Source organism: Bos indicus x Bos taurus, chromosome 4, assembly GCF_003369695.1.
Source record: "Bos indicus x Bos taurus breed Angus x Brahman F1 hybrid chromosome 4, Bos_hybrid_MaternalHap_v2.0, whole genome shotgun sequence".
Taxonomy (NCBI): domain Eukaryota; kingdom Metazoa; phylum Chordata; class Mammalia; order Artiodactyla; family Bovidae; genus Bos; species Bos indicus x Bos taurus.
The window spans coordinates 7,554,414-7,582,184 of record NC_040079.1 but is presented as its reverse complement, the minus strand read 5'-3'; the positions used below and the strand labels follow the sequence as shown (position 1 = coordinate 7,582,184).

Here is a 27,771-nt window from a genome sequence, read left to right as displayed (position 1 = left end):
GACAACTGCAACATTTTCCAGAAGGGTCAGGTCCTTTGGGATGCCCAGTAGATATTAGCCCAACGGACAGAAATCCCGCCCCGGGCTCAGGACCCTGCGCGGTTGGGGACTTTGGGGCAGGCCACCCGCACCGAGGGGCCCACGGGGCTGGAGGGCCACCTCGGGGCGGCGGTGGCTCCGGGCCTCGGAGCGGCCCCCGTCGGTCCCCGCAGGCGGGCAGGAGCTCGGAGGCCATTGGCTGGCGGCGCGGGCGGCGGAGGGGCGGGGAGCGCCGCCGAAGGGGACTGTTTGCTCCTACGGGCTGTAGATGGAGCTGTCCGGCCCCGGCGAGGGGGAAGGCGCCTGGAAAACGTTCTTCTTCTCCCTGGCCGGCCCGAGCGGGGGAACAGCGCTCCCAGGATGCAGTTTGTGTCAACACGGCCGCAGCCTCAGCAGCTGGGCATCCAGGGCCTGGGGCTGGACAGCGGGAGCTGGAGCTGGGCGCAGGCCCTGCCCCCGGAGGAGGTCTGCCACCAGGAGCCGGCGCTGCGCGGGGAAATGGCCGAGGGAATGCCGCCCATGCAGGTGGGTGCACCCCCGCCCGCGCCATGGCCGCCCGCCTGCCGTGGGGGCGGGGCGCGGGGCCGGGGCGGCGGGGGGCCCCGGGTCGCGGGCGGGGGTGGGGTCGGGGGGACGGGGGCTCGCGCGGCAGGCAGGGCCCGGCGCCCTCGCAGGCCCCCGCCCGCACCCCGGAGCGGCGGGCCCCCGAGGCCGCGTGCCGGCCGGGCCCAGAGCTGGCGCCCCGGGGAGGCCCCCGCGGGGCCGGGGATTTGCGGGGGGAGGGCCCGGAACGCGCGGTCCCTGCCGTGACCGCGTCCCCCACCCCGGCCTGGGCTCGCCTAGGGGCTGGCCGGCCGCCTCGCGCCGGGCCGGGGACGTGGGCGCGCGGGGTTCCTGGTCAGATTTTACCGCTGCGGCCAACTCAGACAGAAAGGTGTGTTTAAATGTTGTACGGCCATCATCTCTCCCCAAGTGTAACAGCGATTCACCGTTTCCCCCTGGCACCGGCTGTGATCGAGGAAGGGGCGGGTGAGAGGTGCTTTTGCCCTCTTGCCAGCGGTGGGCAAACTTGGCCGCACTGTTAGAAGCACCTGAGCACCTTTCAAGACTCCTGACGCCCAAGCCTCCTCCAGACCGGTGAAATCGGAGTCTCTGGGGTTGAGAGTGGGCACCAGTCCGTAAGGAGCTCAGGGTGCAGACGAATTGGGGAGCCAGAGCTCCAGGGCTGTGTGTGAGGCGGAGACAGGCCTCGATGGCCTTGCCAGGGGCAGAGGGTGGGAGCTGACCTCGGCTGGACTCCGCCAAGCCCCCCTCTGTCCCTGGCCTGGTTCTCAGCCAGCCAGGTTCTGACACGTCGGCCAGGAGTTGCTGTGTCCTGTCTGACCATGTTTCAGCCTTACGTCTCCAAACCTGTTTAGGGGAGCAGAATCTGCTGCCCCAAAATCTGCCTCCTTGGCACCAGGATTATTTTAAGATGGTTATTTTAGAGGAGCTGCAGGCACAGGAGACGCTCTGAAAACCAAGTAGGAGTTCCCTTTGTAGAAGAGAAACCTCCATCGCTGTACCAGGAAGAGGGCATGACTCAATCGCTAAAAACTCTTTTTCAGAGGAGAAGGCAGCGACTTGTATCTGCATTAACCTGTGCCCTTGCATCCTGTCCTTTCCCTGGTCACCCCCATAACTAACTCCCCAGCCCCACAACATCATCCTTTGTCCTTAGCTGTAGATGGTACTTCATACAGTGGTTTGGGTCATTTTGGCAGATCACTCAGTTTTCTGGGTCTTGCCCATGTTTACAGGAGGTATGTTTGTTTGTTTAGTCGCTCAGTCGTGTCCGACCCTTTGCGACCCCTGTGGACTGTAGCCTGCCAGGCTCCTCTATGGGATTTCCCAGGCAAGAATACTGGAGTGGGTTGCCATTTCCTTCTCCAATGCAGGAGGTATACGTCTTACTAAATTTGTTTTTCTCATGTTGATCTGTCTTATGGCAATTTGACTGTGAGACCAGGGAAGAACCTAGAAGGGTAGAAGGAAAATTTTTCTCCCCCAACACCTGTGAAAAGTAAACTGGGCCCAGTGACGTTCTGAACTTCCACCCATTAGCCCTTGACCCGTTCGGTGGGCCAGGCTGGAATGACACCTCTGTGTGCCTAGGGCACGGCTTTGCTGGAGATGCTAGGACGTCTCACCCACGCCCTGCTGCCTTTTCTCCCATGTCAGGAGTCGCTCCCTGGAACCTGTGTGATCTTCCTCTGTGGCTGCCACAGCCACTGTCAGTCTGAGAGGGCCGTGAGCGTGTCTGTCCTGACCTGCCCAGCTCTCACCTCTGAGTAACAGGTCTCCACTTCACCCATCCTGAGGGCCCCTTCAGCAGCAACAGAGAGAACAGAAAGTGACCTTTCCCCTGTCACATGGCAAGGAGGGACCATTTCAGCCCTGCTGTCCAGCAAGCCCCGGGCGCTGGTGGGGTATGGGGCCAGTCCCCGGGTCAACAGTACACGGTGACCACCCCTCTCTTGGTCATAGGGATCAACTCTTAACTTGCATCCTGGGGACTTTGCCTTTCTGGGTGAGGACCCAGAGCTGGGGGTACTGGAGGACCAGGGCCATTGGGCACCCCTCCCCCAGGGAAGCAGGAGGGGTGGGGGGATCTTCTCTTCCTCTTAGAGATGCTCCCCCCTCCCCCCTCCTCCGGGAATGACATTTTCAGGCACATCCACTTTGGGAAATATGAATACACAGTTGTGTGAGGAGACAAGGCTGCTCGCCTGTTCTCTGGCTCGGGCTCCCAGTGTCTCCCGTGCCCCCAGCCCCATTATCTGAACTGTGTTTTTGTCAACCTGCAGCACCTAGAACCGCTGCAGTAGGCGGTGCAGAGCCGTGCTCTGGAAAGGCACTTCTCTGGGCTTCTATTTCATCATCTTTAAAGCAGAGCTCTAGGATAATCGTTCTTGCCCTAACCTGCTTAGAGATTGCTGGGACGATTAGGGGCGCGTGACTGATGTGAACATTTTTGCTTTGAAGCAGCAAACGCTGGGCAAGCTCTGCGGAGTTCACCATTAAGTCTAGCCCATGAAGACAGCAGCTGGTCTCGTCAAAGAGAGGTGGCCTGTGACAGTTTAGGACAGGGTCCACCACCTTGACCTGCCATGGGTCAAGGTGGGTGGTAGACTAGCGACCAGCCTGACTCCCGCAGGCCGGAAGTGGGAAGGTCAGGTGGGTGGGTGCCCACTAACTGCTGCGGACGTTAGTGAACACGCTGTAGCCAGAGAGGCAGGGGCTTGGCAGGAGAACGGGGATCTGCAGCATTTGACGCGTTGTCCCCTGCTCTCAGGCCACCCTCGCTCCTCACACGGGGTCTCATGCCGGCCGTCACTTCCCCTCCTCTGCCCGCAGGCTCAGGAATGGGACATGGATGCCCGGCGACCGATGCCTTTCCAGTTCCCGCCCTTCCCAGATCGGGCCCCCGTCTTCCCCGACCGCATGATGCGAGAGCCCCAGCTGCCCACAGCGGAGATCTCGCTCTGGACCGTGGTGGCCGCCATCCAGGCCGTGGAGAGGAAGGTGGACGCCCAGGCCAGCCAGCTGCTCAACCTGGAGGGCCGGACGGGGACGGCCGAGAAGAAGCTGGCCGACTGCGAGAAGACGGCCGTGGAGTTCGGGAACCACATGGAGGGCAAGTGGGCCGTGCTGGGGACCCTGCTGCAGGAGTACGGGCTCCTGCAGAGGCGGCTGGAGAACATGGAGAACCTGCTGAGGAACAGGAATTTCTGGGTCCTGCGGCTGCCCCCAGGCAGCAAGGGCGAGGTCCCCAAGGTAAGCGGTAGTCCCCAAGGGGCAGGGAGGACGGTGAGGACCATCACCTTGATTTCATTTTGTCAGGCCTTCTCACAAACGTCTCTGACGCCCTGTTGCCCAATGTCAGTGTCCTCTCAAAGCCGGCCTCCACTTAAACAACCTCGTCTGGAATGTTCTTCTGCAGGGAGGCTGGCCTCCACCCGTTCCCCAAAGAGCCCGCGGGTTCTGTCTGTGAGCCTTTTGCCCTCTCTGCTCCCAGTCCCTCCCGAGGGGTCTGGGTGTCTGCAAATTCCTAAAGCTTTTCCCGCCTGGGTTTTCGCCTTGACACCTTCAAAGACCGTTTGTCATTGGCTGTTGTCTGTGCGGGCTCCTCTGCACGCAGCTGGAGAAGACCCGAAACCACTCTGAGCAGAGTCGCTAGAGTCATGACCATCACCAGCGGGCCCATCTCACGATCAGAATTCACGCTCCGTTTCCTGTTCTATTTTCCCTCCCACCTTCTCCTGGCCCATCAACCCTGCACTCTTGGTCAACGGGCTGCTCTCCAGTCCACTGAGAAGACGGGGTCCCCCTACAGAGACTTCCACGTCCAGCCATGTGTATTCTGCCTTTCTGTGGGCTCCACCCCTTCACCTGCGCCAGGAGTCACGCAGCCTCTCTCCCCTTCGCCCCCTGCACCGTCACCTCCTCCCCCTCCACTGGCTCGTCCCCACCAGCCTGTAGACATTCTGCACTGCCGCCCATCTCTGGAGTAAAACAGCTCCCTAGACCAGCGTCTCCCGCCACTGCGACTTCATCTCTCTGCTCTGCTTTAGAGCAGTCTGCATTTGCTGTCACCAGTTCTTTCCCTCCATTTTCTCTCCTTCCCTTTTTATTATAGAGAATTCAAACCTATATAAAAGTAGATAGAATTGCAAAATGAACCCTCATGAACGCATCGTCCAGCTTCAGTGGTTACCAGCTCTTGGACAGTCTTCTTTCATCTCACTCCCTACCCATGTCTCCGTCCCATTTTATCTTGAAAAACATCTCAGACAGCAGTTGTGGTTTTGTTGGCCGTATTGTGACGCGTGAAAGTGTCCGACGTCAAAGTGTCAGTCTCTTTGTGACCCCATGGACTATACAGTCCATGGAATTCTCCAGGCCAGAATACTGGAGCGGGTAGCTGTACCCTTCTCCAGGGGATCTTCCTGACCCAGGGATTGAACCCAGGTCTCCCGCATTGCAGGCAGTTTCTTTACCAAGGGAAGCCCATCGTGAGGCATGTGGGATCTTATTTCCCCAACCAGGGATCGAACCCAAGCTCCCTGCATTGGAAGGCTGAGTCCTAACCCTGGACTGCCAAGGAAGTCCCCAGCAGTTGCTTTAATTGTAAATATTTCAAAGTGTAGCTCTAAAAGGTAAGGACTCTCTTTTTAAAGTAAAAATCTCAATACTGTGGCTACCACAACAAAGACCTCAGCCTACTCAAATATCCAATCAGTGTTCCGATTTTCTTCCAAAAATATTTTGTTCTATAGTCCAGTCTAAGTACTTAAGGCGTGCCTGACTCTTGTGACCCCCATGGACTACAGCCCGCCAGACTCCTCTGTCCATGGGATTTCCCAGGCAAGAATACTGGAGTGGGTTGCCATTTCCTTCTCCAGGGGATCTTCCTTATCCGGGGATGGAACCTGGGTGTCCAGCATTGCAGGCCAGTTTTTTACCAACTGAGCTGCCCAAATGTGAACTTAAATAAGTCTACACACTGTGATTGCTATGTCTCTAAGTTTTTTCCCCCTGTAAGTGCCTCCTTTGTCTCTCCCATATTCCCTTGTAGTACTAGGCCATCTGACCTGTGGACTTCCTCACTGTCTGGACTCTGCTGCTGCATCCTCCCTGCTCTCATTTATTGTGTTCCTCTCTTCTCAGTCTTCCAGTAAACTGGGGATTGGGTGATTCTCCCTGAACTCATGTAGCTGAGGTTCTTGCCACCACCTCGTCATCCTGTTGGCCTTGCCAGAGCTCTAATGGTGTCCATGATCATAGAGCCAAGGATCATTAGAACCACAGTATTAAAGTCCCAGTCTTCGTCTTCCTGCCCTCTCAGCAGCGTTTCATGCAGGAGACCACCCTTCCTAGAAACACCCTTTGGCTCCCAGACACCCCTCCCCACCTTGGTTCTTTCCCTACAGCACCAGCTGCCGCTTCTCAGTCTTCTTTGCAGTTTCCTCTCCTTTTCTTATGTTTGGAGTGGGCCCGGGCTCCTCCTGACCTGCCTGCAGTCTCTCCTCCCTCCCTCGTGATTTCACCCAGGCTCAGCGCTATAGATACAGTCTGTGTGCTGTCAACTCCCGAGTGCAGTCTTTCCCTCCCACTCTTGCTCTCTGTATCCTGCCTAGACTTCCTTCTCGAATGCCAGATTCACATTCCTGCCTGCTAATTCAGTATCTCTATCAGGCTGTCAGTAAATATCTTAGATTTAACTCAAACCAAACTGGGGCTTCCCTGATAGCTCAGTTGGTAAAGAATCCACCTGCAATGCAGGAGACCCCGGTTCGATTCCTGGGTTGAGAAGATTCCCCTGGAGAAGGGAAAGGCATACCCACTCCAGTATTCTTGGGCTTCCCTTGTGGTTCAGCTGGTAAAGAATCTGCCTGCAATGCAGGAGACCTGGGTTCAATCCCTGGGTTGGGAAGATCCCCTAGAGAAGGGAAAGGCTACCCACTCCAGTATTCTGGCCTAGAGAATTCCCAGTTCATGGGGTCACAAAGAGTCGGACACGACTGAGTGACTTTCACTTACTTACTTAAACTGAACTGATTTCTGCCTGAACCCTGTTCTCCTCAAAGTCATCCTCATCCTTCCAGCTGCTCAGGCCGCAAGCCTCGGGGTCATCCTCGCCTCCTCTCGTTCTCACGCCTGATTTCCATTATATTAGTAAATACTATCTGATTTTTCTTCAAAATATACACACAGCCCCCCTCCCACCCCCTGCTGCCTCCACTGTTCCCACCTTCGTCTAATTGTAACCACCACTGCCTCCTGCCTGATTCCTGCTGTGGCCTCCTCGCTGGTCCCCTTGTCTCCATCCTTGGCCCCCACCCCAGACCATCTATTTTCAACAGAGCAACCAGACTGATCCTTTTGAAAAATATATCAGTCATATCACCTCTGTTTAAAGCCCTCAAATGGCTCCCCAGGTTATTCAGTTTAAAAACCCCCATTTTGTCAGTGGTCCCCTCCCTCAAACCCACCCTTCTGACCTTATCTCCCTTCACCCCCTCTTGCCCACTCCTTGATGCCAGCTCACCACAGGGTCCCCCTGGCAGGGACTTTCCTTCACTGAAGCCGCCCTCCACCCCAGGTCTCTCCCATCAGGGGTCTGCTAGCTGTCACTGGATCAGTGTCCCCTTCATGGCCACCCAGCCCAGCACACTCTTTCCTGGGTCCCTGCTCTCATTTCCTCCAAGCAATTAAGCATTCAGGTATCTGAAATACTTTCTCTGTGTCTCTTGGTTGGCTTTCCTCCACGTGGTTCATTGCAGCATCCCAGTGCCTGTGACAGGACCTGCTTGTAGCAAAACATGTGTGCCGAGTGACTCTTCAGCTGGAGGGCTCACGCTTCCACGTAAGGGCCTGGCCCTTTTTTATCTTTGGTTCTGGCAGTTAAGCCAGTGGCTTGGCCAGAGGAGGTGCTGGACAGTGATCCATCAAGGCCTCGCAGAGCTGAGTCCTAATAGCGGTTCCTCCCTAAGCTGCCTTCTGCCGCTGCAGCCCACGGGGCTGTTCTGTGTAGAGTTTGGCGTATATACTGTGTTGCTGTGTCCATCTCCCCACACACCACCCTTTGCTCTTGTCTGTGCTCTGCACTCTGACTCAGTGCCGAGTCCTGGCCCCACTGTGCATTCTGGGGGGTGAACCACGTGTCGGGGTCTTGATTTGTACCTCACGGAACATGGCTTACTTGTGGGGTCCGGAAGCAGAAAACTTGGGTTTGAATCTTGGCTTTACCATGTATCAGTTTTCCTACCACAGGTCAAGTATGTTTTTTGTTGTCTCTGGGCCTCCTCAATTCCTCTTAGGAAAGAAGTGACCTTTAAATAAGTCATTCAGCAAGTGAATTCTCAGTGGGTCCCTCTGAGCTTCAGTGTTCTTATCTGTAACATGAAGATGATAATACGCTTGATTTGTGGAGCTGCAAGGACTGCTGTGACAACACCGGGTAGCTCATTGTATTAGTTATCCACTGCTGTGTAACAAATACCCCGACACTTAGCAGCCTAAAAAAAATTATTTTTTATCATGTTACAGTTTCCATGGGTTAGGAATTCAGGAGCAGCTTGGCTGAGTGGTTCTGGCTCAGAGTCTCATGAAGTTATAGTCAAGCTGTTGACCGGGGCTACAGTCATCAGAAGGCTCAACTGAGGCTGGAGGATTGGCTTCCAGTTGCTCCTTCCTTCCTGGCAGGAAGCCTCAGCTAGTTCCTCACTGCTTGAACCTGTCCCGTAAGGCTGCTTAAGCATCCTTATAACATGGCAGCTGTCTTCCCCCAGAGTGAAGGATCCAGAAAGAGAGACCAGGATGGAAGCTGTAGCAACTTTTATGACCCAACCTCAGAAGTTGTTTTACAAATTTGTTGACATACTGAGTGCAGCACACTAACAGCACCATCTTTTAGGATATTAAATAGCTCAACTGGAATTCCATCACCTCCACTAAGACGCTTGCTACTTGGAAGGAAAGCTATGACAAACCTCGATAGTGCGTTAAAAAGCAGAGACATCACTTTGCTAACAAAGGTTCATAGAGTCAAAGCTATGGCTTGTCCAGTAGTCATGTACAGAAGTGAGAATTGGACCATAAAGAAGGCTGAACACTGAACAATTGATGCTTCCAAATTGTGATGTTGGATAAGACTCTTGAGAGTCCCCTGGACTGCAAGAAAATCAAACCAATCAATCCTAAAGGAAATCAATTCTGAATGTTCATTGGAAGAACTGATGCTGAAGCTCTAATACTTTGGCCACCTGATCTGAAGAGCTGACTCATTGGAAAGATGCTGAAGCTGGGAAAGCTTGAGGGCAGGAGGAGAAAAGGGCGGAAAAGGATGAGATGGTTAGATATCATCACCAACTCAATGGACATGAATATAAGCAAACTCCAGGAGATAGTGAAGGACAGAGGAGCCTGGTGTGCTGCAGTCCATGGGGCTGCAAAGAGTTGAACATGACTTAGGGACTGAACAACCAAACAGCAGAAGTTGTACACCATCACTTCTTTTTTTATTAGAAGCAAGTCACTCAATCTTGCTCACACTCAGTGGGAGGAGAATTAAGCTCTATTTCTTGAAGGGACAAAGAATTTGTGGATGTATTTTAAAATATCCACAACCATAAGGCACCATGAGACTTAATATTGTGGGCCATAGTTTTCATTCCTTGTAGACTCTTGGCCTTGTTAGATACATTCTCTTTGTCAGATCCAAGGAAGGCCGTTGTCTCTCAGCTCCTCTGTGCCTTGTGGGTTCTATTAATTGTGTAATTATTCATGATGATTCATGGATAGTCTTTTCTGTCTGGCTGAACTGTACGCTGCCCGTAGTCTTGGACCATGTTTCAGACTTCTGCCACATCCTAGCACAGTGAAGTTTTTACAAAGTGATATCTTTTTCCACCTGGGAGACTATGGTCCTAGAATTCTGACTGGTGAAGGGAGGCAGAGGGGTTGGTGTGTTGGAAAAGGTAACAGATTTTTTTTTTTGGCTGCACTGGGTCTTTGCTGCTGCACACGAGCTTTCCCTAGTTGTGGTGAGCAGGGGCTACTCATCATTGTGGTGCGTAGGATTCTCTCTGTGGTGGCTCCTCTTGCTGTGGAGCCTGGTATGTAGGCACGCGGGCCCAGTAGATGTGGCACACGAGCTTAGTTCCTCCGCGGCACATGGACTCTTCCCGGACCTGGGATCGAACCCACGTCTCCCGCATTGGTAGGTGGACGCTGATCCACTGTATCTCCAGAGAATTCCACCGACTTGGTTTTGAATACATTTAGTGTGAGGTCCTTAAAAGATGAATAAATGAAGCCAGTCAGAAGGCCGTTGAAATGTGAACTCTGAAGGGAATGTTGAAGAGTGTCATCTACAAAGAGGTACCCACAGAACTTGTAAAAGACAAAAGCAAAAAAAAAAAAAAAAGGAAATTGCCAAGGGGAAAGGAAACAGGGAAGAGTGAGGGCCAGACCTTGATCTCGGAGGGAAGAAGGAGGAGCTGTAAGGAAGATGAGAGCCAGGCTCCGTGGCTGTGGGAACCAAGCAGGAGATTTCAGGAAGGTGCTCTGGCCTCTGTGAGGACTGAGGGGTCGAGGGTTATCGGCAGGAAACTGACAACCTCCCAGAAGGTGGTTTCAGACAGAATGGGGCTCAGGGGCAGATTTCAGGGAGTGAGGAATGTGTGGATTGTGAAGAAAACACAGAGCGTGCATCTTGGGAATGTTTCTTTTTTTTTTTTTGAGCCATGCCAAGTGGCATGTGGGATCTTATTCATAGGTACCTGACCAGGGATGGAATCCATTCTCCCTGCAGTAGAAGCATGGAGTCTTCACCCCTGGACAGGGAGGTCTCTGGAATGTTTCAGGAGAAGAAGGCTCGTAGCCTCACTCAAGGTGACAGAGTGGAGGGCTGGAGGCCCTGCAGTGAGAGCAGGGTGGGGAGAGATGGAAGATGCCTGAGGGAGAAGCTGGTGTGGACTGCGTGTCACCAGCAGGAGGAGGAGGAGAAATGAAGGGCACGTGTGGGGAGTCGGCTCGCCGGGGAGACGGGCCGAGCCAGGAGCTTGCGACCAGCAAGCTACCGTCAAAGGGAGACTGGGGGTGGCTGGGGAGAGTGAAGAGTTGGAAAGAAGCCTCCCGGGGAACACAGTGAGATGGAAACAAGCCGGCCAAGAGGCTTGCGAAGCAGCCTGGAGCCTCAGCCAAGAGGTCAGAGTGTATCTCGATTGTCACCTGCAGAATTTCGTGACCTTTATCTTGGGCAGGGAATTTAAATGAAGACGGCGGTCTGCCTCAGTTTTCCTAGGTTGGGGGTTCGCCCAAGTCTGTGGAAGGTCCGGGGGACTTGAAGTTCTAGTTCTGTTTCTACAGATGGGAGTGCGCCGCCAGGCAGTAGGAGGCATCCAGGTGCTACATGGCACCTGACCCTGGCACCTCTCCTCTGTGTATGGGCACTGCCCACTCACCAGACAGCACGCCCGTGGGCCTGACCCCAAGAGGGCAGCTTTTTCTAATTCACACCAAGGTGCCATGTGTCAGGTACCAAGAAGGATGGTACCAAGAGTCAGGGCTTGGGGAGAACTGAGGGCTTGGGTTTCAGGGTGAGGGGGAAAGGCTGGTCCAGCAGGAACAGAAAGTGGTAGGAAGTGAGGCTGGTGGTCAGCACAGGGCAGCTCAGATCCTAAAGTCACGGAACTGAAACCATCCTGAACGATGCTGTGCAGATGAGGCCACAATGGTTAGTGACCGCAATCGGCACAGGAGGCCTCGCCCACCTGAGATGACAGCTTTATGGGGCAGACGAGATGCCCCTGAACCTTGTGACTGACATTAGACAACTGATGACTCAGGCTCCAGCAGGACCTTCCTAGTGTGGGCAAAGACCATTCAACACATCCAGCAAGTGCTTACTGACTCCGAACTACGAGCTTCTAGATGCTTGGGACATAGTGGTGCCCAAAGCAGATCAAGAGCCTTAGCACCAGCAAGTTTTAGTGACAAAAATGTAGCTGTGTACCTAGAGGTGACAGAAGTACAGCTTCTCAACAGGATTTTATTGTACTTGATTCCCTGAGACTCTAAGAACCTACCCTATGTCTGTCACCCTGAACACCAAAAGCTTGACTTTTGGGTACCCAGTTGACCTTAAAGTGAATTTACAAAGGATGTGGTTAAATGCCTCATTTTTAGTTTTTTATTCTATTTTTTTCAAACTTTTAAACTTTTCATTTTGTATTGGCATATAGCCGCTTGACAATGCTGTAATAGTCTCAGGTGAACAGGAAGGGACTCAGCCATACATATGCATGTATCCATTCTCTCCCAAACTCCCCTCCCATCCAGGCTGTCACATAACTTTGAAATGCCTCATTTTTAAAAGGCAGTGGTGACCATCCTGTTATTGGAAGCTCAGGAGAATCAGAGTAGACTGACTCCACTGAGACAGGCCAAGCAGGATGGGCAGGTTGGGGCCATGGGGACTGGGGCCAGAGTCTGGGGTGGAGCGGTCAGTGCCCCTCCCGGGAGCTGGGGAGGAGCAGCAGGCAGAAAGCACCAGACTAACGCTGTTGTTGGCCCAGGTTCCAGTGACCTTTGTGGACATCGCTGTTTACTTCTCCGAGGACGAGTGGAAGAACCTGGACGAATGGCAGAAGGAGCTTTACAACAACCTGGTTAAGGAGAACTACAAAACCCTGATGTCCCTGGGTAAGTGTGCCTTTCGTCCCCCAGGCAAGCATCTCTGGAGTGAGGGGTGACATGCTTCTCAACCCAGGATGCACCCCTAGGCAAGGTGTTTCGTGTTTATACTTCATGGAAATTCAAGAGACAATGTGCTTCTCTGTTAGGAAGTTAGAGCAATTGATAAGAGTATGGAAAGTACAGACCCAGGAACAGGGCCTGTTACTACAGAACTGAACACTCTGCTGCTACTATGCTGGAAATACAGCCCAACAGCATCCCTAGGCGCTACCTCCCAGCAGCCCTGGAGAAGCCACTGGTCTCTCTGCTGCTATTTCTGGGTTCCAGAACCCAGCTAGTTCTCCACCAGGAACTGGAGCATCCATTGACTTAGACTCTCCTGAGAGATGACCTGACATAACGGGCCACCCGCTGAGAGGGGCGCCAGGGTACGGGAGGGGAGGGCTCCCCATCGCTGTTGATGGAGACCCTTTGGTGAACGTCCCTCAGCCCTTCCTTGCCTTCCACTTCACTCCAGACTCGGAGGGACCCGTGTCCAAGCCGGAAGCCCCATCTCAGGCTGAGCCCCGGGAAGAGCCCTGCGTGTGGGAGCAGCGTGACCCAGAAGAGAGAGAGATCCTCATGGATCCAGACACAGGTGATGGCAGCTGCAGACAGCCCCAGGTCGGGGTGGGGCGGGAGAGAAGCCCCCATCCCAGCATGAGTTCTGGGGGGCGGTGGGGCGCAGCTTCTCTTAGTTGCTCGTGGGGCCGGTTCTGCCGCCTTGCAGATTTGGCAGTCACGTACAGGAAGTTTCAGGGCCAGAAAGGCCGCCATGGAGGTCTGTCTTTTGGGTTAGAGGCATGTCACTTGAGATGCCCAGGTGAACTGGAGACGATGGGGAGGGGCGGCCTCCCAGGCCTGACTGGGGCTCTAGACGTGGGAGCGGCCTGCCCAGGCAAGTGGGCAGAGAAGGCTCTGTGTGGGTGTGTGGTGTGCGTGGGTGCATAGTGTGCGTGGCTGTGTAGTGTGCATGGCTATGTGGGGTGTGTGGTGTGCGTAGCTGCGTAGTGTGTGTGGCTGCGTGGTGTGCGTAGTGTGCGTGGGTGCGTAGGGTGTGTGGTGTGCGTGATATGCATACGGTGCGTAGTATGCGTGCTGTGCGTAGGGTGCGTGCTGTGTGTGGTGTGAGTGGTGCGTGTTGGTGCACGTGGCCGGTTGCTTTGTGCCCGGCTGTCATCCCCAGCATTCTCAGCCTGTTCTCACAGGCAGCTTTACCCTCCAAGGCTGTCCCCTCACCCGAGGGGAATCTTAAATTCTAAGAAACCAGTTCCCTGAGAACATCACACCAAGTGACAGGAAGTATGCGGGTTCTCGGGGACTTGGCTCTCCTGACGGTGTCGGACCAGGTGAAATCTGGTCCTCCGACCGTATTCTCTGCCTCGTCACAGCAGCCTTCCTGTCGGGGCCCTCTGCTCCTCCTGTTTTACACGTGGAGGGCGTATTTACCAAAACCTCCCCAGAAACTTGCTCGAAGGCAGCCCCCTCCCTCCCAGTGTGCTCTCCTTCAGTTCAGTTCAGTTGAGTCCCTCAGTCGTGTCCGACTCTGCGACCCCATGAATTGCAGCACGCCAGGCCTCCCTGTCCATCATCAACTCCCGGAGTTCACTCGAACTCACGTCCATCGAGTCGGTGATGTCATCCAGGCATCTCATTCTCTGTCGTCCCCTTCTCCTCCTGCTCCCAATCCCTCCCAGCATCAGGGTCTTTTCCAATGAGTCAACTCTTCATGAGGTGGCCAAAGTACTGGAGTTTCAGCTTTAGCATCATTCCTTTCAATGAACACCCAGGACTGATCTCCTTTAGAATAGACTGGTTGAATCTCCTTGCAGTCCAAGGGACTCGCAAGAGTCTTCTCCAGCACCACAGTTCAAAAGCATCAATTCTTCGGCACTCAGCTTTCTTCACAGTCCAACTTTCACATCCATACATGACTACTGGAAAAACCATAGCCTTGACTAGACAGACCTTTGTTGGCAAAGTAATGTCTCTGCTTTTTAATAAGCTATCTAGGTTGGTCATAACTTTCCTTCCAAGGAGTAAGCGTCTTTTAATTTCATGGCTGTAATCACCATCTGCAGTGATTTTGGAGCCCAGAAAAATAAAGTCTGACACTGTTTCCACTGTTTCCCCATCTATTTCCCATGAAGTGATGGGACCAGATGCTATTATCTTTGTTTTCTGAATGTTCAGCTTTAAGCCAACTTTTTCACTCTCCTCTTTCACTTTCATCAGGAGGCTCTTTAGTTCCTCTTCACTTTCTGCCATAAGGGTGGTGTCATCTGCATATCTGAGGTTATTGATATTTCTCCCAGCAATCTTGATTCTAGCTTGTGCTTCCTCCAGCCCAGCATTTCTCATGATGTACTCTGCATAGAAGTTAAATAAGCAGGCTGACAATATACAGCCTTGACGTACTCTTTTTCCTATTTGGGACCAGTCTGTTGTTGCATGTCCAGTTCTAACTGTTGCTTCCTTACCTGCATATAGGTTTCTCAAGAGGCAGGTCAGGTGGTCTGGTCTTCCCATCTCTTGAAGAATTTTCCACTGTTTATTATGATCCACACAGTCAAAGGCTTTGGCATAGTCCATAAAGCAGAAAGATGTTTTTTTGGAACTCTCTTGGTTTTTCGATGATCCTTATTGACATGTAATTCACATTGCCATAAATTCACGTTTGGAGTGTAGGATTTAGTGGTTCACAGGCTGGTGCAGCCATCAGCACTATCTAATTCCAGAATATTTCCTCATAGGGAACCCCACACCCGGGAGTAGTCACTCCCGTTCTCCATACCCCCCAGTCACTGGTCACTGTGGATCTGCCTATTCTGGGCATTTTGTTTAAATGGCTCCTTCCCTGGCTTAAGCACCCCACACGTTTGAGGTCAGCTGTGATGACCTTTCCCATGAAAGCAGTGTAACCTCTATCCGTGTGTCACATAGAACAGAGACCACGGTGTCCATTTAAGGGGGGACAGAGCAGACTGAGAGCCAGAGAGGCCAAGTGACTCATCCGCTGGGCGGAACGCAGACCTGAGACCCAGATCCATCTCTTTCCTCCTGCCTGAGCTGTCTCCTGCCAGGGCTGGTGGTGTAAGCCACACCAGAGAGCCTCGTAAGAGGAAGATGCCCTGTGGTGGCGCCTTGGGGTCTACATGGAAGGTGCATTATTGTCCCTTGTGCATAGGGTGCTGTGCGTTAGCCATCCAGGAATGGGGCTGGGCTGCTCCCCTTTGCCCAGTCTAACTTCCTGCTAATTGTGTGTGTGTGTATGTGTATGTGTCTGTGAGTATGTCTGTGTATGTCTGTGAGTGTGTCTGTGAGTGTCTGTATGTGTCTGTGTGAGGGTGTCTGTGCGTGTCTCTGTGTGTGTGTCTGTTTGTGTTGTTGTGGGTGTGTGCCTGTGTGTGTGTGTCTGAGTGTGTGTGTATGTATGTGTCTGTGTGTGTGTCTGTTGGTGTGAGTGTGTGTGTGTATGTGTGTGTCTATGTGTATGTCTGTGTGTCTGTGTCTATTTGTGTCTGTTGGTGTGTCTGTGTGTGTGTATATTTGTCTGTGAGTGTGTCAGTGTGTGTCTGTGTGTGTGTGTCTGAGTGTGTCTGTGTGTGTGTATGTGTCCGTGAATATGTCTCTGTGTGTCTGTGTGTGTATGTGTTTGTGAGTATGTCTGTGTGTGTCTTTGTGTGTGTGTCTGTGAGTGTTTATGTGTGTGTATGTATGTGTGTATGTATATATGTCTGTGTGTCTGTTTGTCTGTTGATGTGTCTGTGTGTTTATCTGTGTATCTGTGTGTCTTTGTATCTGTGTCTGTGTGTCTGTTGGTGTGTCTATCTGTGTGTCTGTGTATCTGTGTGTCTGTCGTGTCTGTTGGTGTGTGTGTGTGTCTGTGTGTCTATGTGTCTGTGAGTGTGTCTGTGTGTGTGTATGTATGTCTGTGTGTCTGTTGGTGTGTCTGTGTGTGTATGTGTCTGTGAGTGTGTCTGTGTGTATGTGTATATGTCTGTGTGTTTATCTGTGTATCTGTGTCGTGTGCCTATCTGTTGGTGTGTCTATCTGTGTGTGTCTATGTATCTGTGTGTCTGTGTCTGTTGGTGTGGGTGTGTGTGTCTGTCTGTGTCTGCTGGTGTAGGTGTGTGTATGTGTGTGTCTGGCCCGATCTTTCTGACTGGGGTGCAGAATGAAGCCGGATGTCTCCCATGCGGAGGGAGCCCTGTGGCCTATCCTGATAGTACCCACCCAGCACGGGCTGTCTCCATGCTCTCTGCCTTCCTTCTCTTACCTTACTCTGCGGCATGGCCCACCCCCTTGTCCTGGAGGTTGATCACCCCCTGCTCCCATGCCCTTCTGCTCCCCAGGGTTCCTAGGTGCCCATAGGAACTCAAGGCCCCTGTGCTCTCTTCCCTGGTGAGCGCTGTCAGCTGTGCCCCTGACCCCTAGTGACGATCATTCCTGAAAACGGTACCGACCGTGTGACCCTCTGTCCTCAGGAGCAGAGCCCCTGGGGCCAGCACCGGATGCGTCCTCTCAGGTGAAGCGGGAGGAGGCCCTGTGTGCCCGGGCTCAGCGGGGCCTGGAGGAGAGAGCCATCCCCACGGAGTCCATAACCGGTGAGTGAGCCGCCTGGCCGCCTGGGCTGAGTGGCAGAGGGAAGAGTCTGCATGGTCTACAGGCGCCCATCATTCTCTGACGGGTGTGCCCAGCCAGAGGCCTGAGCTGAAGATGGAGTGTGGGTCCACGATTGATGGATAGGAAAGACAGGGTTTCCCACGAGGCACAGACATGGTGCGTGATGGGGATGAGGGGCCAGCACCTCTAGCCTTAGCTGTTCTGTTTTCTCTTCTTTGTAACATCAGGTTTTAACTATTCCTTTCTCCCCTCGAAAAACAGTGTCTGCCGAAGTACTGAGAGTGAGGCATTTTAGAGGTTCGGTGGGTGGGGAATCTGTGGGTCCCTAAGACCTGCTCCCAAGTGGGAAGAACTGATTGTTTTAAACAAACACAGCTGTTGCCTCTGTGCCAGCCACCCCCCTGCCCTAGGCGCCGTCCTGACGGGCAGTCTGGGTACTTCCTCTTTGACAGCATCCATCCAACATGTGTACGTGAGCGCTCTGTTCGAGAAGATGTGGCTTAGTCAGAGTTCTCCAAAGAGGAGCAGGGTGTGCACACACATGTGTAGAGAGAGAGTGATTGAATTGAAGGAGTTGGCTTTTGCCAGCTGGAGACCGGGGGCAGCCTGCCGGTAGGATTCACCTTTCCTCGGGGAGTCAGTCTTTTCCTGTTTGGCGGTCAGCTGGTGGGAGAGGCCCACCCACATAATGGAAGGTAATCCACCTTATTCCAAGTCTACGGGTTAAGTGTTAAACTCCTCAAAACAAAACAAAACAACATAACAGCATCTAGAGTAATGTTTGGCCCACTATCTGGGTACTGTTGCCTAGACAAGCAGACACATAAAATTACCCATCAAAAGATACAGTAATGTCCTGTGACTATAAGTTAAGATGATAGTATAAGTTAAGATAAGCTCTTAACTTACCCGTGGGTTAGACCTCCACAAGCCTCATCCCCTTAGTCAAAGCCTCATACTCATAGGCGAGTGGTAACAGCCCCCCAGCAGAGGAAAACAGCTTTCCAGTTCATCCAGCTCGTTCCTCGAAAGCCTATATAGCCACATTACTATCTCCAGTGGGGTCTTTGAGATAAGATGGCAATAAAAGGTAAGTGAGGTTTAATGGAGTCTGCAGAGGAAAGAACAGGTAGGTTACATCTTAGAAAATTCCCGCTAAGATGGTGAAGATAAAAGGCTTTCTTGTTGTTCAGTCGCTCAGTTGTGTCCGACTCTTTGCGACCCCATGGACTGCAGCACGCCAGGCCTCCCTGTCCTTCACCGTCTCCCAAAGGCTTCCTGGAAGTGTCATTTCCCTGGCTGGTCCTTGCAGGAGGAAGACCTCCGTCACCGTGGAAGGGGTTACATTCCTGAAGGACAGACAAGCTCTCTCAGCGGCATCCCTGTGATGTCATCACTCATAAGTAGTTTCCACTTATTCTCAGCAAAAGCACGAGCAGTGGAGGCCAAGCCGACCTAAGGCTTTAATGGCCTCGAATGATTACCGCTGACGTTTAGGGAAAAGAACCTATCGAGAGACGAGAGACGTAAAGCAGCACCTGGCGGGAGGGCCCGTGTCCCCTAACCCCTTTGCTGCTCTGTCCCCTCAAGCAGACTCGCCGGCCTCCGCGCAGGATCTCCTGTCCCGGATCAAACAGGAGGAGCCCCCGTGCGTGTGGGACCAGCAGGACTTGGCGGAGAGGGACATCCCAACGGACCCCAACTCAGGTGAGCGGTCCGCCAGTGCACGTGGAGGGTGATGTGCCTATCTGCCAGGAAATCAACCCGACTGAGTCACTTTGGTCAAAGGCCAGTGAGAGACTCAGGGAATGAACCACTGCGTGTTCCCCAGAGGATGACTTTGTACACATTTTGGTGTGTAACTACTAGAAAAGCGAGGATTTCTCTAAAGGAATCCTTACATCAATAATTTGTCCTGTCAGTGAACTGATACTGAAATGACATAGCTGATTTGTGAAGTATAATCGACAAGCCTTTTTATTTATTTATTTTGTACTTTTTTTTGGCCATGCCACGCAGCATGTGAAGTCTTAGTTCCCTGTCCCAGGATCGAACCTGCACCCCAGTGGAAGCACGGAGTCTTAACCACTGGACAGCCAGGGAAGTCCCTAAAAAGCCTTTTAAAGGTGCATATTTCTGACAGAAAGTAATTAACATTTTCTGGAATTTTCCTTGAGCGAATACTAGCTAGGTGACTCCCAGAAAATTTCTGAGGGTAGTCCAGGCATAAAAGGAAGCATAAAAGAGCAGTAGGGAAGCTCTGCCCACCCAGGCTGCACGTGCGTGTATGTGTGTGTGTGTGTGTGTGTGTGTGTGTGTGTGTGTGTGCACGCACGTGCATGCGTGTATATGTGCTTATGTGTGCACACGTGTGTGTGCACGCATATGTGCATGTGTTCACGTATACTTGCAGAGTGGAGGAGGCCAGCGTCATCTCATCTGGTGGTTGTAACCCCTGGGGACACCAGGCAGAGAGGCCGATGTAGAGTCTGGGGTTCCGTGCAGTGTGTCAGCTCTACAGCTTCACACGGTTTGGGGTGGGGAGCTGAAGGGCTCCAGGACAGAGGAGAAAGCCTGATAAGAGAGGCGAACGTTCTGCTACAGTTCTCATTAATGACCCTTGTCCACCGCCTCTGCTGTCGCTGATCATGAAGGCCTCGCCCTCCTCCCTCTGTCCTGTGGGCTGTCAGAGGCTGGGCTCCCCTCTGGCCTGGTGCCACAGATGGCCCTGGGGCTCCCAGGATGCCAATCCTGGCTCTGTCGCCACACGGGCCTCCTGAGAGACGGGCCTCCTGCCTGGCTGAGCCCAGGTGCAGCAGCACCAGTGAGGTCCATTCAGGGAGGCCTCACGGAGGGTGGGGGCACAGGATACCCAGACTGCACACACCCTCTGGGCCGAGCGGCGGCCTCTGCGTGTGGTGGTGTTTGAGCCTTAGGTAGGATGCTCAGCGAAATGAACAGGCTCTAAGTCTGCCTTCTTTCCCCAAACAGAGTCTCTGATCTCCGCCCACGATATCTTGTCATGGATAAAGCAGGAGGAGCAGCCGTACCCGTGGGGCCCACGCGACTCCATGGATGGGGAGCTCGGGTTAGACTCTGGCCCCGGTGAGTGGGGCACCCAGCCGGGCCCCTGGGTATTTGGTCCAGAGGGATGGCCGCTCACCCAGCCTGCCCCTTACAGGGTGATGCTCTGTCGTGGCGGCCTTTCAAAGGCCTGTATCAAAGCACTGACCCCTTTCCTTTCGAGGATTCAGGGCTGTTAGTTTCCTAGGATTGTCTTAACAAAATACCAAACAGTGTGGCTTGAAGCAGCAGACATTTATTCTCATAGTTCTGGAGGCCTGAAGTCTGAAGTCAGAGGTGTGGCACGGCCCTGCTCCCTCTGAAAGCTGTGGGGGACCCCACCTTGCCTCTTCCTAGCTTCTGTGTTTGTTGGTGATCTTTGCTGTCTTTTGATCTGTGGATGTATCACCCTAATCTTCTGTCTTCACACCGTCTGTGTGTCTGTGTTTTGTAAAGTCAAGGAGTCACGTTAGATCAGGGGCTTGCCCTCCTCCAGTATGACCTCATCCGAACTAATTACCCCTGGAAAGAGCCTGTTTCCAAAGAAGGTCACACTCTGAACCACTGGGGAGATGCAGATTTTGACATATCTTCTTGGAGATATGTCTGTCTTGGAGATAACATCTTCTGTGTTGCTGTTGTTCAGTTGCTAAGTCATGTCTGGCTCTTTGCTACCTCATGGACTGCAGCACACCAGTCTTCCCCATCCTTCACTATCTCCCAGAGTTTGCTCAAACTCATGTCCATTGAGAGGATGATGCCATCCAACCATCTCATCCTCTGTTGTCCCCTTCTCCTCCCGCCTTCAATCTTTCCCAGCATCAGGGTCTTTTCCAGTGAGTCGGCCCTTTGCATCAGGTGGCCAAAGTACTGGAGCTTCAGCTTCAGCGTCAGTCCTTCCAATGAATATTCAGGGTTGATTTCCATTAGGATGGACTGATTTGATCTCCTTGCTGTTCAAGGAGCTCTCAAGAGTCTTCTTAATAGCCAGGGAAAGGAGAGTGGACTGGGAGCGAGCGGACCTGAATGTTGACAAAAGTTTCGGTGGCATGCTGGGACATGCTGCCTGATTGTGAAAGTCTGAAAGAGAATGGAGGTAAAGAAGTAGTGAAAGCAAGTATAGCTAACTTAAAAAAAAAAAGGAACAGAGAAATGAGATAAGCTGGTAGCTGGATAGGGGGAGCACATGAAGTCAAGGGAGGGTTAAGTTGGGTGAAGCTGTGCCATTGTGTCTGGAAGGATACGCACTGCTTTAGAATCCTCATTCAAACTGCCTTAAAGAATAAAGACAAAAAAATAAAACTAAAAAAGAGAATTGCAGTAGCTGAGGACAGAAGCCCACCCACCCACACTCAAAGAATAAAGACATTTATTCTCTTACGTAATGAAGAGGTGGTCTGGTTTCAGTCTCAGTTAGTTCAAGGATTCAGCTGTATTATCAAGGCCCCAGTTTCTTTCCAATCCTTGCTCGTCCACCCTTGGTGTGGATGGAGCAACATGGCCACAGCTGTTCCAAGCATCACCTCCAGCCCCAGAGGGGAAGGAAAGACCATCTTTTTTTCCTTACACTGTCTCCAGGGAGTGAGGAAGCCTTCCCAGCAAACACATCTCATCAGCCAGAACAAGGTCATGTGCTTGTATCTGAATCAGTTACTGGCCAGGGATTTCCAGAGTTATCAAGTCCTCACGTTAGACGCTGGAGGAGAAGGTGTGACATCGTTTCCATGGAAAATGGAAAAATGGGACACACTGAGCTGCAGGGTAGGAGGCCAGGGTCTGAGACATGTGGTCTTCTCCAGCAGTCTTCAGCTCCTTGAGTCCCCTGGGCAACCCCGACAGAGGAAGGGTCAGAGGGACCCAGGAGCTAAGCTGGGTCAGGAAGGTAGAGCACCAAAAAACGTGCCACACCGAGCGTGATGCAGGATCAGAGGAGGATTGGGACCGTTTGGGGTTGGGTTTCCCGGGAAACAGTCCCCGAGATGGAGGTTTCCTTGGGGGTCCTCTTGGGAATAACACCTATGAAGGAATGAGAGGAGCAGATTGCGGAGAGGGAGAAGCAAGGCCCACAGTGCAGCGGTGACAGAGGCCACAGCCGGACCTACCGTCAGTGTGGGCTGAGATGGGGGGTGGGGGCGGGCTCAGCCCAGCCTGTTTAGGAGCAGCTGGTAAGGAACACGGGTCACAGTTTGGGGCTCCTGTAGGAAGAAGGGACTGTGAACGACGGATCCAGGAGGTGATGATGGAGGGTGTAGGAAGGAGAAGGCTCCTGAACGCAGTCATCAAACCCAGTGGTTCCTCGGGGGTCGGAGTCCTGGGCCTGAGGTCACTGCTCTGATTGACGCTCTGGGCTTTGTGTCCCTCTGACCCCACGGTAGTGCGGGAGCATGGACTATGGAGAGGCAGGGATGCAAGCAAAGAGCATCATTGCAGGAGCAAGACTGGTGCTTCCTGGAGAGGCTGGCCAAGCAGCCACTTCCACAGCAGGAGGTGCAGAGTGCCATGATGTCTGCTCCCCACAGACAGGGTCTGAGGCCAGATGGGACTCGCACCAACCCAGTTGACCCCACTGCTGTAGGAGGCCAAAGGCTGCGTGCTAGGTGGAGATGCAACCGCACATGGGAGGTGGGAGGCATGCCCCCAGCTCCCTGCATTCCACTCCCCTAGGCCTTTAGACAGGCTTTTCACCTGGGATGGTGGTGGTGGTTCAGTGGCTCAGTCGAGTCCGACTCTTTGCCACCACCCCATGGACTGTGGCCCGCCAGGCTCCTCTGTCCATGGGATTCTCCAGGCAAGAAGACTGGAGTGGGTTGCCATGCCCTCCTCCAGGGGATCTTCCCAATCAAGGGATCGAACCCCGGGTCTCCTGCATTGCAGGCAAGTTCTTTACTGCCTGAGCCACCTGTGTGGTGGGTTCACCTGGGATAGGTTCTGGCAAATTCTTTCCCTCTTGTCAAGAAATTCTCTTTAGATAAATTAGCATGGAACATACAGTTAAGTCTATTTCCGGGCAATTCTGCCTTTCAAGGGAGCTTTCTCAGAGCACCGCTCTTCCCAGCATCTGGGGGTGTTTCCTGACCTAGCTGCGTGACCCCCACCTACCCACTTCGGGGGCCTCCGGTTCACGGCTCTGTGCGGGTCCAAGGGTCAGGCAGCCGTGTTTAATCCCCTCATCCTCGAGGGAAGCTGGGGGCCCGCCAGCCCATGATTCGCAGGAGGCCTCAAAGGACCTAATCAAGGACCTGGGGGCCCCCCCTCGCAGGGACGGTTGTGGGTCCCCCGCGCCCCGGACGAGCCGTATCAGCATGTCGCTTCTTCGTGTCTCTCCCCCCAGGTGACAGCCTGCTGATGGTGAAGAACCCGGCCCCGGCCCCGCCGCCGCCGCCGCCGCCGCAGCCCGCCCCGCCGAGCCTGCCCCCGCTGCCGGCGCCCCCGGAGGACGCGGGCGGCCCCCCGAGCCGCGGCGGGGGCGCGCTGCTGGACGACGGCTTCCCTGCGCTGCCGGGGGAGCGCGGCGAGGGCGGCGGGGCCTCGGGTGGCTGTGGCGGCGGCGGCGGCGGCGGCGGGGGCGCGGGGACGGCGGGCGGGGGTCCGGGCGGGGGCTGTGGCAGCTGCTGCTCCCCGGGCGGCCTCCGGCGTAGCCTCCTACTGCACGGCGGCGGCGGCGGCGGCGGCGGCGGTGGGGCGCGCAGCAAGCCCTACTCGTGCCCGGAGTGCGGCAAGAGCTTCGGCGTGCGCAAGAGCCTGATCATCCACCACCGCAGCCACACCAAGGAGCGGCCGTACGAGTGCGCCGAGTGCGAGAAGAGCTTCAACTGCCACTCGGGCCTCATCCGCCACCAGATGACCCACCGCGGCGAGCGGCCCTACAAGTGTTCTGAGTGCGAGAAGACCTACAGCCGCAAGGAGCACCTGCAGAACCACCAGCGGCTGCACACGGGCGAGCGGCCCTTCCAGTGCGCGCTGTGCGGCAAGAGCTTCATCCGCAAGCAGAACCTGCTGAAGCACCAGCGCATCCACACGGGCGAGCGGCCCTACACGTGCGGCGAGTGCGGCAAAAGCTTCCGCTACAAGGAGTCGCTCAAGGACCACCTGCGCGTGCACAGCGCCGGCGGCGGCGGCCCGGGCGGAGGCCCGGGTCTGGGCGCCCCGCGGCCCTTGCAGCCGCCGCCGGAGCGAGATTAGGGCCTGGCGGCGGCGGCGACAAGAACAGGGCCGGGGCCGGGGGTCGGGGATGGCGGGGCGAGCCTGGGGGGCGCGTCCTGAGGCTCTCCCCGTCCCCCCCCACCACGATCCCGCCCTCGGTTCTCCGGGCGCCTTCCCTCCCTCGAGCCGCCACCTGCTGGAAATCGGGAACAGGAATTGCACTCCAGACGGGGTATCCCCTTGAGGGTGGGAGGGGCGGGCTGGGGTCCCCATGAGGGTGGCGAGGGCGGGGCAGGGGTCCCCTAGACCTGTCCGGCTGAAGGGGCAGCCCAGCTCTTCTCACGGGGTGGACCGAGGGGCTTCCTCCCACAGGGACGGTCCTGGAAGGGCAGCGAGGAGGCCAGCACACACCCCCCACCACCCTTCGGGCACCTAGCCTGCCCATTCGGCCTCTGGGGCTCTGGGGTCTCAGATTGTGGTCAGGGAAAGCCACCCGGGAGTCTCGGCCCCCTGCTGAGATGAAGAAATAGGGTCCTAAGGGTTAAAGCGACCCTAAAAAAGGAAGCCGAGGTGTCCAGGTGAAAGAGGAGGGACGTGCTAAGGGGTGGATCTCCGTGATGACAACACTGCCTCGCGTTTGAATAGCGCTTTATACTTTTTTTAAAAAACACGTTTTTCTATCAACTTTCACCCTTAGCCTGTCCCTCTGAGGTAGGTGGGGTCGGAGTTTCCCGACTGGATAGCTGAGGAAGGGGAGACATAGCTGAGATGGTTTAGAGAGGCGGGCGGGGGACCAGGGCCAGGCCTCCAGCGGAGTGTCCACCCCACCACACACACGCTGCCTACCTCTGGAACTGGAGAGACCTCTGTGGTCTGGTCTCTCTGCCCCTGACCCACCACACATAAATCAGAAGCAACAGGGGGCCCACTCATGGGGTCATGGGGTGGGGAATGGGCAACGGGTTGACTACAAAATGCCCCAGGAATGTGCTTCTGGAAGGTTCTCGGTGTTGGGGCACCACTGGGCAGGAGGCAGGTTCCCCCCGCCTCGGACCTCCAGCTTGTCCCTCCCACCTCCAGCCCCTCAGTGTGGTGCCCCTGGCCCTCCAGAGGCAGCTGGTGCCCCAGCTCAGACCTCGTCCTGACAATTTCCTCCTTTCCTGGGGCTATGGGGTGAGGGCAAGGCTCCTGCTGCCAGAGCAGCCAGGCAGGACGTGAGTCTCATCCCAGGAGGGCCCAGGCCAGTAGGTGCTAGCCTCTGAGAGCCTCTGTCTCTCTCCTGCCCTGAGCCTCCCAACTGGTGCTATCTGTTAACCGGCCATGCCCCGTGGACTCGGACACAGACCCTCCTGGGCTCCAGACCCTGCAGGCGCCTGTGGGGGGTCGGGGGGTCGGGGGGTGGCCCCCAGGGGACTCCCCACCAGTCGGTGCATCTCTTCCGTGGTCCTGATGGGCCACAGTCTCCATTTCTGCGTCTTGCATGGCCAGGCACTGGGGTGGGGTGGCGTGCCCCAGGCCCCTTGTTTGCATCAAGAATGACTTCTCCTCCCCTGGATCCCACTTCTCTCCCAGCCGGGGGGGAGGGGGCCACAGTTCCTGAGTGCTCTGCCTCTGCCCTTCCCCTCATCTGTGCCGCTCTGCTTTCCTCAGACCCCTTTTTGCCATGCAAAGGGAGTTCCTGAAATTAAATAAAAGGTGTCCAGATCGCAGACTGCATGTTCACAAGGCTGGAGGGTTCTCCAGCGTGGCTTCCTATAGTAAACCCTCAATGAACTGGAATCCAGTTAACTGGGATTTTTTTTCTTCTTCTTCTATTCTACTTTCGGAAGGAGGCACATCTTAAGAAAATGAGATATAGACAAGCTCAGTGGAGTTTTGTTGGAGCAGGAGGGGAACCCTCTAATCTGGTTCTGGTTGGGAGGCAGCAGTATTCTGCTTTTCAAAAGCATGTGGAGAAAACCACCATTTTCATAACCTAAATCATGGGAAGTGAGACCAACAGGGTCGTATTTTGCTTTTTGGCTGCTGAGTGTGTGAAGGAAGGGGGAGAAACCCCTATTGAGACATGAGTTTTGTCTGTGGCCATACCACCCTGAATGCACCTGATCTCGTCTGATCTAGGAAGCTAAGCAGGGTCGGGCCTGGTTAGTACTTGGATGGGAGACATGAGTTTGAAACATCTGCACCCACAGCTCGAGTCTGTCCCTTTATTTCACCTTCAAGGAGCTGATTTCCAAAGAGGTTTAGTGACGGATGATAAGCGAGAGAGCCAAGTCTGGGTTTGCTTTCTTGCGTCCTCGTCCGGTGGACCCCACTGCACTGAGTGCCCCATCGGTTACGCCACAAGTCAGCCCAACCCCCAGCACCGGCCCCGGGGGAGCCCTCGTGCGAGCCGACCAAAGCGGGTGACAGTGTGGACCGCCCCCAGACAGCGAGGATCCTCGGTGTGGACCCGGCAGGCCACCTACGGGAGCAGGGTGGTCCTGCTCTGGGGTGGGTTTTTATTTTCCTTCTGCTGATGTGTTAATTAAAAAGTATTTTAATTAAAAAAAAATGAATGCATGCAGTAAAAATTGGTTTTAAAAAAAATTATGAAGAGTAAAACTCTTTCCTACCAGATTCCCATTGAGAAGCATCCGCTGCTAAGAGCTTATATGTCCTCTTGGACCTGGAGGAGTCGGGGCGTAAAGGAATGACCTGAGTGGAGCAGGGGAGGAGGGAGAGGTGATGTGGGATGTGGATGGGACACGCCAGGGAGGCAGGAACAGGAGCTGAAAGGCAGGAGGCTGGCCTGGCCAGAGCCGGGCTGTGTGAAGTTGTAGGTGGTGAAGATGCAAGGTGAGTCATGGCCAGGTCACAGCCAGCCTTCAATGCCAAGACCTTTCCATAGCAGGCTGCCAATCAGGCTGAGACCCGTGGTGCCACAGACCCACTTGTAGCCCCTTCAGATCAGATCAGATCAGTCACTCAGTCATGTCCGACCTTTTGTGACCCCATGAATTGCAGCACGCCAGGCCTCCCTGTCCACCACCAACTCCCTAAGTTCACTCAGACTCACGTCCATCGAGTCAGGGATGCCATCCAGCCATCTCATCCTCCGTTGTCCCCTTCTCCTCCTGCCCCCAATCCCTCCCAGCATCAGAGTCTTTTCCTATGAGTCAACTCTTCGCATGAGGCGGCCAAAGTACTGGAGTTTCAGCTTTAGCATCATTCCTTCCAAAGAAATCCTAGGGCTGATCTCCTTCAGAATGGACGTTGGATCTCCTTACAGTCCAAGGGACTCTCAAGAGTCTTCTCCAACACCACAGTTCAAAAGCACCAATTCTTCGGCACTCAGCCTTCTTCACAGTCCAACTCTCACATCCATACATGACCACAGGAAAAACCGTAGCCTTGACTAGACGGACCTTTGTTGGCAAAGTAGTGTCTCTGCTTTTGAATATGCTATCTAGGTTGGTCATAACTTTCCTTCCAAGGAGTAAGCATCTTTTAATTTCATGGCTGCAGTCACCATCTGCAGTGATTTTGGAGCCCAAAAATATAAAGTCTGACACTGTTTCCACTGTTTCCCCATCTATTTCCCATGAAGTGATGGGACCGGATGCCATGATCTTCGTT

At 54.3% G+C, this 27,771-nt stretch overlaps 1 protein-coding gene across 2 annotated transcripts; it reads left to right on the top strand.

The window, feature by feature from the left end:
- The first annotated feature begins 279 nt into the window (after nucleotides 1-279).
- On the top strand, nucleotides 280-26,715 carry ZNF282 (zinc finger protein 282). 2 transcript variants are annotated; one of them, XM_027538713.1, is made up of 8 exons: nucleotides 280-564; nucleotides 3,436-3,855; nucleotides 12,162-12,288; nucleotides 12,800-12,919; nucleotides 16,809-16,928; nucleotides 18,541-18,654; nucleotides 19,939-20,052; nucleotides 23,342-26,715. In XM_027538713.1, exons 1-8 carry the CDS (start codon nucleotides 400-402, stop codon nucleotides 24,190-24,192), a joined length of 2,031 nt encoding a protein of 676 aa, XP_027394514.1. In that variant the 5' UTR covers nucleotides 280-399; the 3' UTR covers nucleotides 24,193-26,715. The 2 variants fall into 2 exon arrangements, with proteins under 2 accessions (XP_027394514.1, XP_027394513.1); XM_027538712.1 differs by having other exon boundaries at nucleotides 293-564; nucleotides 18,538-18,654.
- Nucleotides 26,716-27,771: the final 1,056 nt, after the last annotated feature.

What these genes read in the sequence shown, in the direction of transcription:
- ZNF282 (XM_027538712.1), top strand. Translation starts at nt 400, where the DNA reads ATGCAGTTTGTGTCAACACGGCCGCAGCCTCAGCAGCTGGGCATCCAG. An exon ending in GCAAGGGCGAGGTCCCCAAG is followed by an intron (nt 3,856 to 12,161) that starts GTAAGCGGTAGT and finishes TTGTTGGCCCAG; the next exon opens with GTTCCAGTGACCTTTGTGGA. An exon ending in CCCCACGGAGTCCATAACCG is followed by an intron (nt 16,929 to 18,537) that starts GTGAGTGAGCCG and finishes TGTCCCCTCAAG; the next exon opens with CAGACTCGCCGGCCTCCGCG.